General features: G+C 37.5%; 1 protein-coding gene across 1 annotated transcript; it reads left to right on the forward strand.

Annotated features, from left to right (window-relative positions):
- The first annotated feature begins 378 nt into the window (after positions 1-378).
- itgb3b (integrin beta 3b) lies at positions 379-14,658 on the forward strand. The gene is made up of 15 exons (XM_039664817.2): positions 379-578; positions 1,311-1,396; positions 3,015-3,219; positions 3,302-3,554; positions 3,937-4,099; positions 4,182-4,343; positions 4,507-4,602; positions 4,701-4,790; positions 5,303-5,437; positions 7,205-7,631; positions 9,865-10,087; positions 10,272-10,372; positions 10,493-10,612; positions 11,587-11,753; positions 13,359-14,658. The coding sequence occupies exons 1-15, from the start codon at positions 503-505 to the stop codon at positions 13,425-13,427; spliced, it is 2,373 nt and encodes a 790-aa protein (XP_039520751.2). The 5' UTR covers positions 379-502; the 3' UTR covers positions 13,428-14,658.
- The last annotated feature ends 40 nt before the right edge of the window (positions 14,659-14,698 follow it).

Consider the following 14,698-nt stretch of genomic DNA (forward strand, 5'->3'; position numbering starts at 1 on the left):
AGTCAGCCCCATGAGCTCATTATAGATCACCACCAACTCCAGCTAAAGACCAACTAAACAGTCAAAACCAGTGACTAAACAGTGTAACACAATCGCGATGTAAGTTACAGAAACTTCACACATTTGTGCTATAGGCTAGATTTACAATAAGGCAACCAGTCTATGACATAGTTTATAGGCAATCTTGGTCATGATCAATCAAGAAGAGTTTAATCGGATGAAAAAGATGTCTTGTAAAAAAAAAAAAAAAACTCTGTTTTATTACAGATCTTTTGCTATTTACGGTTTCAATTCAAGACCTGTGGTTGTTCGTGAAGTCAGCCCCTCCTCTGCCCCTCTCTCGGAAACAAACCCAGTTTCGCCACAAATTTACTCTATATTTGGTGTTAGTCTGATGTCGAGAGCGTAAAGGAATAGGAGGGCAGAGACCGCACAAACCGCCGGTGTCTCAGTAGAGAAGATCGAGCGATAAACGCCTGTATCCAGTCATCCGTTACCCGAGATGGAGAAAACTTCCTTCACGCTCTTCATTTTATGGATTTATTGTGTGATTGCATTCCTAATTGATACTGGACTTGGTAACGTTACGTCCTGTCTTTTCAGTTTTCTCTAAATCTATTTTGTCCTAAACAACTTTTCTGTCTTGTCTGATCGCATTTTGATATAGCCTACTTTATTTTGACATGGTCCTGACGTGACTCAAGACAGAGGATGAATGAATAAGTTTAATTTTGACTGTCAGATACTTTCTTTCTTTCTTTCTTTCTTTCTTTCTTTCTTTCTTTCTTTCTTTCTTTCTTTCTTTCTTTCTTTCTTTCTTTCTTTCTTTCTTTCTTTCTTTCTTTCTTTCTTTCTTTCTTTCTTTCTTTCTTTCTTTCTTTCTTTCTTTCTTTCTTTCTTTCTTTCTTTCTTTCTTTCTTTCTTTCTTTCTTTCTTTCTTTCTTTCTTTCAAACCGTAAAGCAACATTTTCACTAAATGGATCCACATTTTCCCCACTATAAAACTTGGCGTGTAGTCAGGACGCACTTTCAGTTATAATTAAATATCTGACAGATCAGGTATGATAAAGGTCTGATAAGTATATGTGAACTTTATAAACTTCTGTTTGTAAAATGCTTTGTCTGATACATGCTGGTAATGCTGGTCATTTATTTCCCCTACAAATTGAGACAATTGTGAAACTGATCATAATGTTAATGTTTAGACATGTTTTTGTTTCTATAAACCTGCAGGCTGCCAGTTTAAATGCAGTTTAAATCTAGTTGGAGATCAAAAATGAGCTTTTTTTTCTTTCTTTTCTTCCATCCAGGCTCCAACATCTGTACTTCTCGAGGAGCCAGCACATGTCAGCAGTGCCTGGCAGTGCATCCTACCTGTGCCTGGTGCTTTCAAGAGGTGAGGTGCTCTACAAAAAATTATGACTGAGCTGAAGCAAATTGATTGTATAATCAAACATTCAGTCAGTCTTAGTAGTCTTAGTATTGTTATGTTTTCTGAAATTTAGGCCTATATTATTGGTAAAATTATTTTATTTATATATTTATATCAGCGATATCTTAGTATGCTAATGTTCAGATCATGACTCAGATAGCACAAGGCTGTTTGAATTCCTATCTGGAAGACGTATTTTTAAGAGTGTTTGCTCATCTGCAAGACGTCTATTGGACGTTTCCTGCAGATGTCAAATAGACGTTTAGAAGATGTCTCCAAGATGTAATGATTTAGAATGCACGTTAAACTGACATCTTCTAAACGTCTATTTGACATCCGACAGGAGACGTCCTAGACGTCTTGCAGATGAGCAAACACTCTTAAAAATACGTCTTCCAGATGTAAACAGGACATCAAATACCCTTGTGCTTTTAAGACTTAAATAAACTGCTTCATCTCTGAGTCAAGGATTTTTTGTCTCGTTTCATGACAAAACAGATTTTTGCAACATTAAATCAATTACAACAACGAATTTTTTCTCAAGACAATGGTTTTACCGTCACCACTACTATCAATGTCATTGTCAATGATCTAGTCAATGACAATGCAACCGAAGTAGCGACAGATTTTATTCTGTGTGATCCGAGTGTAGCAGATTATCTGGGGGGGAAATTGGGATTTAAATCTATCGCTGTTGGTTGGATGGTCGCAGATCTGAAAGTGAGCTTATGGAGAAGAATTAGTCTAATATGCATTGTATAAGATTAATACTTTTTTTTAGCAAATAGATGCCAATTTAAAGGAGAACTCCGGGGAATTTTTAAGTTAATCTTGATCGTTAGACCTTTGTGAGTGTACTGACTGACTATAGAAAAAAAAAACGAACCGGATTGGTGCTTACTACGCGGAGCTGCGACCGCGAATGCCCAGAGCTCCCAGCTAAAACGGAATCTATGGAGGCATGGACATAAAGAGCATTTTTGAGCCTCTTAACAGACACGCGATTTAAAATGTCTTTCCAGCATGAACAGGGACCCTACATGTGAACAAGATGCATTTAGCAACTTAGCTATTGTTTCAACTCACCTAAATAGTCTTTTAGACGGCAAGCTGTAGTCTCGCGCTGCAGTCCCGTGCTGTAGCCGGAAAAGGTAAACAATGTCCAGGTGGGAGGAGCGTTGATCATGTGCGACGAGTTATGTTTAAGCTATGTTTGAGCTATGTTTAAGCCATTGGATTATTAACAAAGAATTTCTCTGTGTTGTTACTGTCTTTTTTCAAACTTTTTTCAAAACTTTTGTCCTTATCTCATATAAAAGTGTGAGTCGTGTATTATATCTTATGGAAGTAAAATTATGTCTGTTTCCTTAGCTGTGAAAGGAAATCCATAGATTGTACGTTTTGTTGCAAAAATATTGGCTTAGTCATTAACCTGACTTAGGAGAAAGGACTTCTTCTTTTTTTTCAACAAATGGCAGGCGAGGAGTGTTTGATTTGTTTTTCCGTAATTCTATTTGCTGCAGAAATATTTATTAAGTTTCCTGTGCCAGTATAACTGTGTAGCCTACCAAATGCTTATCAGGATTTTGGACAAGATGTGCCTGGCTCTTCCCGATGTGACCTGAAGAAGAACCTCATCGAGGCAGGATGCAGGAGAGGAGCTCTAGAATATCCCGCCAGCAAAATGCATGTGACGGAGAACAAGGATCTCAGTGACAAGGCCTCGGGATCCACCACCGACGTCACCCAGATCCAACCTCAGAGAATGCAGATCTCTCTAAGACCTGGTGAGTTCATCAACCCAAAAACGAATGACTGCAAATTACACGTTCTTCCATTAGACCGAATTGTTACTCTGCCGTTTCACAGATGATTCCCAGGTCTTCACGCTGAAAGTCCGTCAGGTTGAGGACTACCCTGTGGACTTGTATTATCTGATGGACCTGTCCTACTCCATGAATGACGACTTGTCTCAGTTGCGACGGCTGGGGCAAGGCTTGAGTGAAGAGATGAGCAAAACCACCAGTAATCTGCGCATGGGCTTTGGGGCTTTCGTGGATAAACCCGTGTCCCCATACATGTACATCTCCCCTGAAGAGGCCGTGTTAAATCCCTGTTACTCGTGAGTGATGCCATATATTTACACGCTGAACATAAACATTACTGATGATAGGTGTTCATTACAAACATGTAATTGGGCGGTGTGCTTGTTAGCTGACAGAATCTGATATTTATTATCTTTAGTCACCCTGCTATCATGGTTAAAGTGTCTCTATTTGCTGAGTTACATACAAAATAAGTATTACACTGTAAGCTGTTTTCTAAAACTTGAATGTTGTGACTCATTTGTGCCAGCAAAGGTGAATGACCAACACTACCCATTGGTTTGGCATGGTTCCACAGTTACCAGTATTAATAGAAGCCCATATTTCAACTTCCTGAACCTTCTCATCATTCTCGTGTTCATTTCTGGTCTTTAAATATTTCTCTATTTTATATGCCAGAATTCCGTACAAATGCCAGCCTCAGTTTGGCTACAGACACGTTCTGTCTCTGACAGAGGAGGTGGGCCGCTTTACAGAGGAAGTGAGGAAACAGAAGGTGTCCCGGAACAGGGACGCCCCAGAGGGAGGCTTCGACGCCATCATACAGGCAGCCGTGTGCAAGGTTGAAGTGGCACCTTTATAAGTATGTTTGGCCTACTTTCATTTTGACCTCTCTTATTTGATCATTTGTGTCTTTCTCTAAGGATAAAATTGGTTGGAGACCAGGTGCATCTCACTTACTGGTTTTCACCACAGATGCCAAGACACACGTGGCACTGGATGGGCGCTTGGCGGGAATTGTGCGACCCAATGATGGCCAATGCTATGTGGGAACAGATAACATCTACAATATGTCTACAACTATGGTAGTGAAAATCAGCTGATCTTTTTAAGTACTTTTCCACAAAAACATAAAAACCCCAAAAACAAAGTTTGGTTGCAATATATAGACAAAACATAAATGTTGATGGAATATTTAGTATTAGACAGCATATGACCTTTAATTATGTATTCTAACATTTTTCTCAGGACTATCCATCACTGGCATTAATCACAGAGAAAATGTCAGAGAACAATATAAATCTCATCTTTGCTGTGACTAGCCATGTGGAATCCCTTTATAAGGTAAGAAGGTTATTAAATGTTACCGTAAATCAATATGGTAAATGTCTGATAAGATTTTTAAGGACACTTTCAAAAGACTTCCCCTCTATCCATTGTAGAACTACAGTGAGCTGATCCCTGGCACTGCAGTGGGAACGCTGTCCGAGGATTCTCATAACGTCATCCAGTTGATCCAGGATGCATATGCTGTAATGTCCCTTTTTACATTTGCCAAAATAAATTTCTGGGTTCAACTTAAGGGACAATTCACTCTTGACATGATGGGCTTTTAATAAAACTTGGCTGTCTATGCAGCTGAAACGTCAAATGTTTTTTTTTTTTTAAATCGGTGCTGCATGACTAGAAAAAACAGAAAAAGGGTTGTGCCGTTCCCTTTTGCCAAAACATCAAAAATGCAATTTTGATTTTGGCTCCACCCCTCTATCGATCTGACTGTACATGGGTAGGAATACAAAAATGCGGAAGTTTAATTTGTATTTTTTATCTAAAGTCCCAGAGCTGTCAAAAGTCATGCATCAACTGGCAGACGTTTGCTGCCAAATAAATAAGGCTAAAAACTGAGTGCAGGGAACAGAGAAACTGTGTGGTGATCCACATTATTCCACATATGCTATCAATAAAGTTGTACTTGTGTTGAACCTGGGACATTAACATGTCTGTGGTCACTGATCTATTGTTTGCTGTTGTGTTTGTGTAACAGAAACTGCGCTCTAAGGTTGAGCTGGAGCTCTTGAATGTCCCAGAAGAGCTCAGTCTGACATTTAATGCCACATGTCTCAATGGAGAAGTCATACCTGGACTAAGATCCTGCTCTGGCCTCAAAAGAGGAGATACCGTCAGTATCTTTTTTGCTCTTTCTGTCTATCACTCTAATTGTCTCTATCCATCTCATTCGATTCTCATGTTGTTTCTTTATTCTCCATATTAAATTACTGGTGTCGCTTAACAAAAGCACTTATTCCAAAACTCCCCAAGGGTCCCTTTTCTTCATTTTCAGTCTGATGCTCTGAAGGATTGACATACTCCACAAATAAGGAGGAGCACAGGAAATGTCCTTTCTAATGTGCAATTATCTGCCTTCCTTGATAAATGAGTTGCATAAAACATTGTGGTTTCACTCCCTTCCTTGTAAATGGTTAACTGTAAAAACGTACACACATACAGGACATGTGGGTGTAACTGTGCCATTACTCATTTTGCTGAGTGTGTCTAGGCATCAGACTTGCCTGTTTCCTGTTCTCTTCTGTACCACCCTGACTCACACCACCCAGTCTTCATCTCAGACTGTCTGTCATTCCAACACAGTCACTGTCACTGTCAGCAATGGAAGGATAAGACTCACATATGTCACGTACATGATGGCTAAACATCCACACATCCAAGAAATAAAATATATATAAAGTATACTTTTATTTTTCAACTGTTATATTATATTATTATATTTTTCTCTTATTTTTAGATTGACATTATAATATATTTTAGTTATTTTTAACTATACTATTTAGTTAAAAAGTATTTTTAATACTAAATAAACTTTGTTTTATTTAAATATGTTTGAATATACACTACCATTTAAATTTTAAAAGTTTAGGGTAGCTTTTGAAATAAGTCTCTTGCTCACCAAGACTACATTTATTTGATCCAAAATACAGTAAAAATAGTAGTATTTCAAAATTCTTTCATTAAAGGTGCTATATGTAACTTTTCTTCTAAAATTATTCCTTTTTTATTGCCTGTGTGTGAAGGGGTTGTAATCCCACATACAATGATCCACTTGTCAGGTTATTTCTATACGTGAAGTCTCCGGTTCGGATTTTCTGCGAAATCCATCGGATGTGACGTGCATGCGCGCTCCCGAGCCTCTCTCCTTTTTATATACAGTCTATGCGAATGAGTCTGAGTCTGATAACACCTAAAAAGCGACCTGCCTCCAGCACAACATAGACTCCAACACAAACTGTTCAGTCTAGTTCACTAACTGTTTTCTTTATCATATTATACATTCTTCTATGTTGACATTGCTGCCTGATTGTGAAAGATACACAAATAGTTAGTGAAATGCCTTATGCTAGACCACATCCCGGCTAAATGCAGTCAATGTAACGTTATCATGGTAAGCATGGAGCATTAATTCAACGGCAAGCTAATAAAAGTAGCCTACTATTGTAACGTTGGATTGGGAGTTTACATGAGTTTCCAGCATGTTGTGTGATTCTTTCTCTGGTGTGTTGAAAGTCTCAGGGTGGCTGTGTCCTATGTGTTCGAGTATGCGCAAGAGCACGAACGCTCTTGTAAAAATTGGTTGCAATCTGAAACATCACCGATAGAGGCTGCTAAAAATACATATAGCACCTTTAAGCAGCATTTGATTGAAATAGAAACTTTGTAACAATGTTAAAGTCTATTCTGTCACTTTTGATCCATCGATTAAGAGAACTGATAAATAAAATAAAATCGTACTGACCCCAAACCTTTGAACAGTATAGTGTGAGCGTAGCACTGTCCTTCAGTTCTAATTTGTAATGTAATAATGCTATAATTTATGTTTTTGAACACTGGTGCTCTGTAACCACCCTGCATTTCCTCAACATCTCCTTTACAGGTGTCCTTCACCGTTGAAGCTCGGGCCAGGGGCTGTCCCAAGGAGAAGCGTAAGACCTTTACCATCAAACCAGTGGGCTTTAAAGACACCTTGAAAATCACAGTCAACTTTGAGTGTGAGTGTAAATGTCAAGCTAAGGCGGAGCCCGACAGTCCCATTTGTCACCATGGCAACGGCACCTATGAGTGTGGAATCTGCCTGTGTAACCCGGGACGATTGGGTCCCAGGTGTGAGTGTGCGGAAGGGGACTACATCCCCACCGAGCAGGATGCCTGCACCGGGCCAGACAAAGTGATCTGCAGCAGCCGTGGAGACTGCGTGTGCGGCCAATGCGTGTGTCACAATAATGATTTTGGCAAGGTTTGGGGGAAGAGGTGTGAGTGTGACGATTTTAGCTGCCTGCGGTACAAAGGAGAGCTCTGCTCAGGTAAGACGTGATTTGGGGTCAGGGGAAGCTAAATGTACTTTGCTGACTGTTGAGTTTTATTATTAGACTGTGGGTTTACAAATAGATGTGACATTAACAGTATGGAGTGCCTCAAGGCTCAGTACTAGGACCGTTGCTTTTCAAGTGATACACACTTTTACCAAACCCGCACTGAAGCGAGCTACGCTACAGACTTCTACCCGGACAGTCAAAGCGTTGTTTACGTCACGAAAGTGCAGACTCGTCAGAAGAACGGAAGTGTTTAGGGTGCCATTTTTTTATTTTTTTTTTAAATACAGGACAGCCAATCTGGTCGGATTTTGAAACAAATTATTCTTATGAGGTTGGTTTGTTTTGGTGAATCAAAACTGGAACATGTTTAAATTGCCTATCCAATCAGTACGAGGGGTGGCCTATATATATATATATATATATATATATATATACAGCCAACTCACTTATGTTTCTCAACACTTTCTGTATCCCTCCACCACCATGTCTCCGCACATTAGTCTGGTTACTATCCTAACCAGAGATACAGGAAGTACTCTGGGTTCGGGCCAAATTCCGAGCTCGGAACCCTCCCCTCGGACAGCATGTCAAATGCTTTTTACTGATTATTTGTAAGTGTGAACTTTTGAATATCTGTTTTTTTTTTCAGTAACATTAAAAAGATTTTTAGTTTTTTTTTTTATTAAAAAAAGATTAAATATAATGTTATCATATTTTTTTTGTTTCAGATCATGTAGTTCATTATTTAGACATACATATAAACATGTTTTTACTAACGTTTGACATTCAGAAACTGTCTGAATATTTTAGTTTTCACTTTAAAAGGTCTTTTTGCGCAATAATATGCTTGAATATTGTGCTGGTGTTTTTTTTTTATGGTCACTCGGTTTATATTTTGTCAAATAATGCAAAGACACTCATACATTTTAAGTGTGACTTAAGGGTCCACGTTCTTTTTAGGGCTACTGCATCTCAGCTTTGACTAACTCACAACCAGCAGGATAAAGGCTCTGTTTTTCACAGCCTGTTATTTTGTACAAAAGTCTTTCTTTACGAGTAAGATTCTCTGTTCCCTACCTCACATCACCTCAAAGGAATTACCTACAATAACACTAAAACATCTCGTGCGTTAGTTGAGAACGAGTTCTTCTTATAAATAAACATGCTCTGTGGGACTTGGCAGGCTAAACCATGTGTTGACCTATTTGAGACATGTGTGTTTGTTCTTCAGACGAGGTGCTGATGTTCCACTGGGGCGCGTTTGAGTTGGAATGGCCGAATAGTTTATGTAAAATTACAAAATACTATAGTGGACCTCTTGAAGTTGTGTACCTCCTGGAAGGGGGTTGCTTTCTCGCTTAAGCAGAACCAGATCTCAGTACTCGTGGTTCCAAAAGATTTCATAGTGTACCTTTTAGGTCTTCAACTGAAAAAATGTTAGTCTTTAAAATCTGTAAGAAGTTTCTTAAAGCCTGAATCGCATATCCCCAGAGGCCCAAAGTTATCCAGAAAATGCCTTTCTGCGTTGTCACACACTGATTATGTCACTGAACCAAAAATAGCCCAGTGAGGTAGTAAAGTAGTGTTTGGGTTGATGTGAAAGGGCTTGTATTGTTTTTCTGTGGGAAGAATAATTACATGCATTACTATGTTATTTTTTTTTTGCATTTGGTTAGCCATTGTTTTATTTCCATTTTGTTTTTGATTTAGCTGCATCAGTGTTTTTAACCAAATTCCCAGTTCACTCATAAACACTGTTTTGCTAAACCATGGTAATCTCCTACACAAACATGCACACCGCCGCAAATGTGTTTATAATTATAACGCATGTAATGGGGCTCAGTATTCTGTCATTGAATGTCAAGTGAAATATAGTATCTAATGCTTATCATATTAATTCTGTCACATTACTGACATTCACCTGCACCAGCTGTCCATTTTTAGAAAACATGTGTGATTAAAAAAAAGATACATGGATCTGTTTGACAACAGTTCTGGGAAATTTAGTTTGTGAACCATGGAAAGCCTCCGCATAATATTTGGTAATGATGTGGAATGTACAACTCCCTACATGAGGCACTTTTATAGGCTCAAGTTCAACCTCATTACATTATGGGAGTGAACATTATTAATCCTGAAAAGCATTCTTGCAAGAGTCAAACATACAGTTCAGCCATGCGGAATCTTCTCACTTATTTCTTCCTTTCATGGCTCATTCTAGGTCATGGCACTTGTTCCTGTGGGTTTTGCCAGTGTGATCCAGACTGGAAGGGGGAGAACTGCAATTGTTCTACTCGGACAGACACTTGTATGTCCAGTTTAGGGCTGTTGTGCAGCGGTCGTGGTCAGTGTGTGTGTGGGAGCTGTGAGTGCACTCAGCCTGGGGCCTACGGCTCCACCTGCGACAAATGCCCCACATGTCCCGACGCCTGCACCCTGAAAAAGTGAGCATAATAGCTTATACCATTCTACTTTTTCGGCACCGTGTGTATATGCTTTGCACAATATAACATATTAAAAGTATTAAATGGATACTCCACCGTTTTTCATATTAATTCAAGTTAATACATTTATGCCGCCTTTATTTAAGTAAAATATTTTTACGTCTTTAAACTTTTTCTTTCTCAGGGACTGTGTAGAGTGTAAGCACTTCAAGAGGGGGAAACTCTTCGATGATGACACCTGCACTCGAATCTGCAGAGATGAAATCAGTCTGGTGGATGATCTGGGTACCATTATTACATTCAATTCGTTACAGATTATAACCGAAACATTGGTAATAAACACAATAAAATATATATTATTATATATTAGTGTCAGCTTTTTTATAACCCTCTGTTACTCTTCAGTGTTCCATGATAAGAATGCAGTAAATTGCACCTATAAGGATGAAGATGACTGTGTGCAAAGGTTTCAGTACTATGAGGACAACAGTGGCAAATCCATCTTGTCTCTAGTCAAAGAGCCAGGTAACACCATTTCACTGCTCTCACTGCAGTGTGTTTATTGAATTTTAAATGCAACTCTCCATTTTTTTACAAAGATAGTTTGAGAAGATAAAAGTATTTTTGGATATTAGAGATTTGAGAACATACAGGAGTTTATAGGTATATGTGCAGTGTGTTACGGCTGTAAATTCAGGAGCCCGCAGTGAGAGTCTGCTGCTCGGCTTTAATGGACACACATGTGGAACATGAGCTCTATTAGTGGCACACACATCTCCAGAACCCAGGGAGCACCCCACCTTGTAAAAACATACCGCAATAAACAACATCCAAGCTACTGAAGAACCCGCTGACAGTGTAATTCCCACTGGGACAGGAATGGTTCAGACAGGAAGCAAAGAGACAGACTCGAGACAATATAAGAGAGCTTACGGATTTGTTTTTAGAAAATTCAGAAAAAAAGGGAAATCAAGGTACATAAACACTACCATTCAAAAGTTTAGGGTCAGTAAGCTGTAGAGTCTGATTGACTGTAATTTTTTTTAGCGTTTATGAGCTGGAAAAAAATCATTTTGAAAGTGATTCCAATTATATTGTTTCTCTGTGCCATGATAGCAAGCCGTTTTAAAATTGAATCCTTAAACCATACAAGTATCTACTATTATTTATTTTTAAATACTAGTCATCTATTCCATTAGGTATTAATACTTATTAGGTACTAGTGCTTATTCTTTAGGGACTTTATGTACATTTTAATGATTAAATGTTGCCATAGTGGACTGTGCTATCATTTATGTTTAAATTGATTTTTAAAACTATATCTTTATTGTTATCATTATAGTTGTGTGAATGAGCATTTCAATTTTTTTAAAGTCTTACCACCCCAAACTTTTGAACAGTAGTGTAATTAAAAGTAAACAGACTTAGTTCTGAAATCTTGCCTGTTATATGAAAGTTTTAAGAACATCTCTAACCCCATTTATTTTCCTGTGTACTAGACTGCCCTAAAGGCCCTGACATCTTGGTGGTGCTCTTGTCAGTAGCTGGTGCCATCTTGTTCTTGGGTCTGGCCGCTCTGCTTATATGGAAACTGCTAATCACCATCCATGATCGCCGTGAATTTGCTAAGTTCGAGGAAGAGCGGGCGCGTGCCAAGTGGGAAACGGTTAGTGAAGTGTAAAAATGCTCACGAAATACACTATGTGCATACTGCTGTACATTTCAGATAGAAGCTAAGTGATCAAAGACTTTAGGATACATAACAAAACATTTTCACTCACACACCCCTATGTTTAATGTAAAAAGCTCAAATTACTGTGTCGAAGTAGCTTGGTGAACTATACATGTTGGCAGGATGGTTTTACTGTTTCAGTGGCATGCTGTTTTCCCCCCTCAGAACAAAGGAAACGCCTCCGTACCTTTGGGCGAGTTTTGTTTTAAATTAGCCATGCTAATTAGGCTTTCCCCATGAGGTCTCGGGCCACATGTGAACTCTCTGATCCTTTCACTTGAGAGTTTCCCACTTAAACTTGACCACTTAACCAGCTAACAAAAATATGTTCCAAGAATGTTTTGCTAACCTTTAGTTAGTGAAACCTTATTTCTGAATGTTCTCAGTTTATTGCAGTTGACCTGAATCAATTGTATCCTTTCAATAATTGTATCTTTGATAACTAAAATTACATATTCAAGATTTTTTTGTCATGCCTTTAAATAGCTCAAATGTATAACCCTTGGTTTATTTCGTATACGAGAATGTTTAAATATGCAAATTAGTCTCCGCCTCCACTCAATCACACACTGTAGTAAATGCTATATTATGGCAAGTGCAAATATTGGTTTAATTCAGCCATATATGTTTGAACTAGAAACTGATTTAGAAGAAGAAGTGGAAGAGTTAATTATATAGGGTCGTCTACAAGACTATGTATCAGTATGTAATGCGTTTTATGTATCGCTCACTTCTACGCCGGACACATACCGTTAATTGATATGATTAGCATTTGCTTGACTATCAATGTGTTGCTAATTTTACACAAACCATGTTCTCGTTTGCCATCTCAAAGTCAGATAGCTGCCTTCTAAAAAAATCAGCATCCTTAGAAATGTTTTGAACATCAGAAAGTCAGTGGAGAAAGTTTATCATAACATTGTAATATAGGCTACATACAGTATACAATTCACCCGATATATTTCTGCATCCGATTTTTCCAGTCCTTTCTTAAAGGGTTTAATACTCAATGATAAGAAATGTTGATAGGACTGGTTACATGTTTGTGAAGGTAGGAAACGGGTGGTTTCAAACAGCGTTTTTGAGACTCTTCAGCAATACTGACAAATGAATTTGCATATGGTTTGTCTTAAAGCTTATTAAATCACCACATTGACATATAAACAACATTAAAAACTTGATTTGCACCACAGGAGATCTTTAAACATTTGAAAATTTGGCTATGCGAACATTAAGGGAACATTTTATCATTTCGCAAACATTATGGGAATGTTGCTTTTGAATGTTCTCTAACCATTCTGAAACAAGTGTTAACATTAAAAAATGTTTGACGAGCGTCCAAACGTCTCAGAAAAAAAGTCCAATGAAGGACGTATAAATGCCAACATTTTAAGAACCATTTTAAATACCAGATATCTCTGAATGAAGTGAATGTTTTATTAATGTTACTGGAAGAATGTTTGCTCATAACTTTGAGAGAACCTAGACTGGTATAAATGCACACTGACTTTTTTTATTCTGACATTTTTATTCTTGTAGGGTCACAACCCTCTCTACAAAGGTGCCACATCAACATTCACAAACATCACATATCGAGGCAAGGACTGACCGCAGAGTGCAGAGGATGAACTGGACGGAGTTCATTAATGTATATGGTTTAAAAGTGTTTCCTTTTTTTTTAATTGTGCAAAATGAACACGAACAGGAAATGGTTGTACATATTTTGTTATTGTACATATGTAAAGTCAAAAATGGCACCTCTTTCCGTCTTTCTGTTTGTCACTGGATGGATGATAATCTTTAGATTTGTTTCTAATGTTGACTATATTTGTCAGTACCATGTTAGTCACACATACAACAAAACATTTCCTTCCTCTCTCTGATCCATCACTCTGATAAAAAGCCTCAGCTATCTTTCCAACTATTGATAGCCTGTGGCTGTGGTAACACTGAATCCCTCATCGTGAACATGAAATATTCTTAGCTGTTCTCTTTGTTGTGGTCATAGCTGTATTAATATTATGCAATATCTTAGAGGTAGCTTTATCACACTGGTCTTTAGTATGCAGTTTTGGTTGGATTGTATAAAAATGTATAAAAATTTGCAACAGTTTTATGCCTAGCATTTTTACAAAATATACACCAAATATAAACAATGTAATTATTTGTCTGGCAGAATAACCTTAAAAGACAAAAAGTACCTCACAGCTCAAGTGGAAAAAAGTATAACAGTGCTCTCTAATATTTAAAATCCTGAAATTTGTCTTTTTGTGCTCCTAGACATGCCACATAACATATGGTTTTTTTTTTTTGTTAATTAAAATACCAGAAATGAATAAAAATTTGTCAAATGTTTGACAAATATAATATGTATAATTTATTGTGATACACTTAAGTGTAATGTCATTACCTGTCCTAATATCTGATGCCACATAGGCTACTTAAATCTTAATAGCAATAAACAAACAAACAAAAAAAAAACATATAAATTTAACATGATATATGTATCAATGTTTTTTTTTTAAGTTTAGTATGGTAAAATGTATTATTTTGAATTACTATTAATTAATATGAATTTAATAATATTTAATAATGACTAATTATAAATTCATTTTTCGTTGGTGTGCTAAGGGCTCCGTGACTATGTTATATTGAACTACAGCACCACCTATTGGACTGATGTTACAAACACAACTCTAGTGATATTGTTTCCTTCTTTATCAAGGTAATTGTGTAAGATGTTTTAGGTTTTATAGGTTTTACGTGCAGCATATAATTGACTATAGGAAATGTACATTTACTGTACATCCTCAATAAATTTTGTATTGACATTTTCTGAAATCTATGACTCTCAGTGTAACAAAGTATCCATGTTATTA

The sequence above is a fragment of the Pimephales promelas genome, chromosome 17, assembly GCF_988280905.1.
Source record: "Pimephales promelas chromosome 17, fPimPro1.hap1.1, whole genome shotgun sequence".
NCBI lineage: Eukaryota > Metazoa > Chordata > Actinopteri > Cypriniformes > Leuciscidae > Pimephales > Pimephales promelas.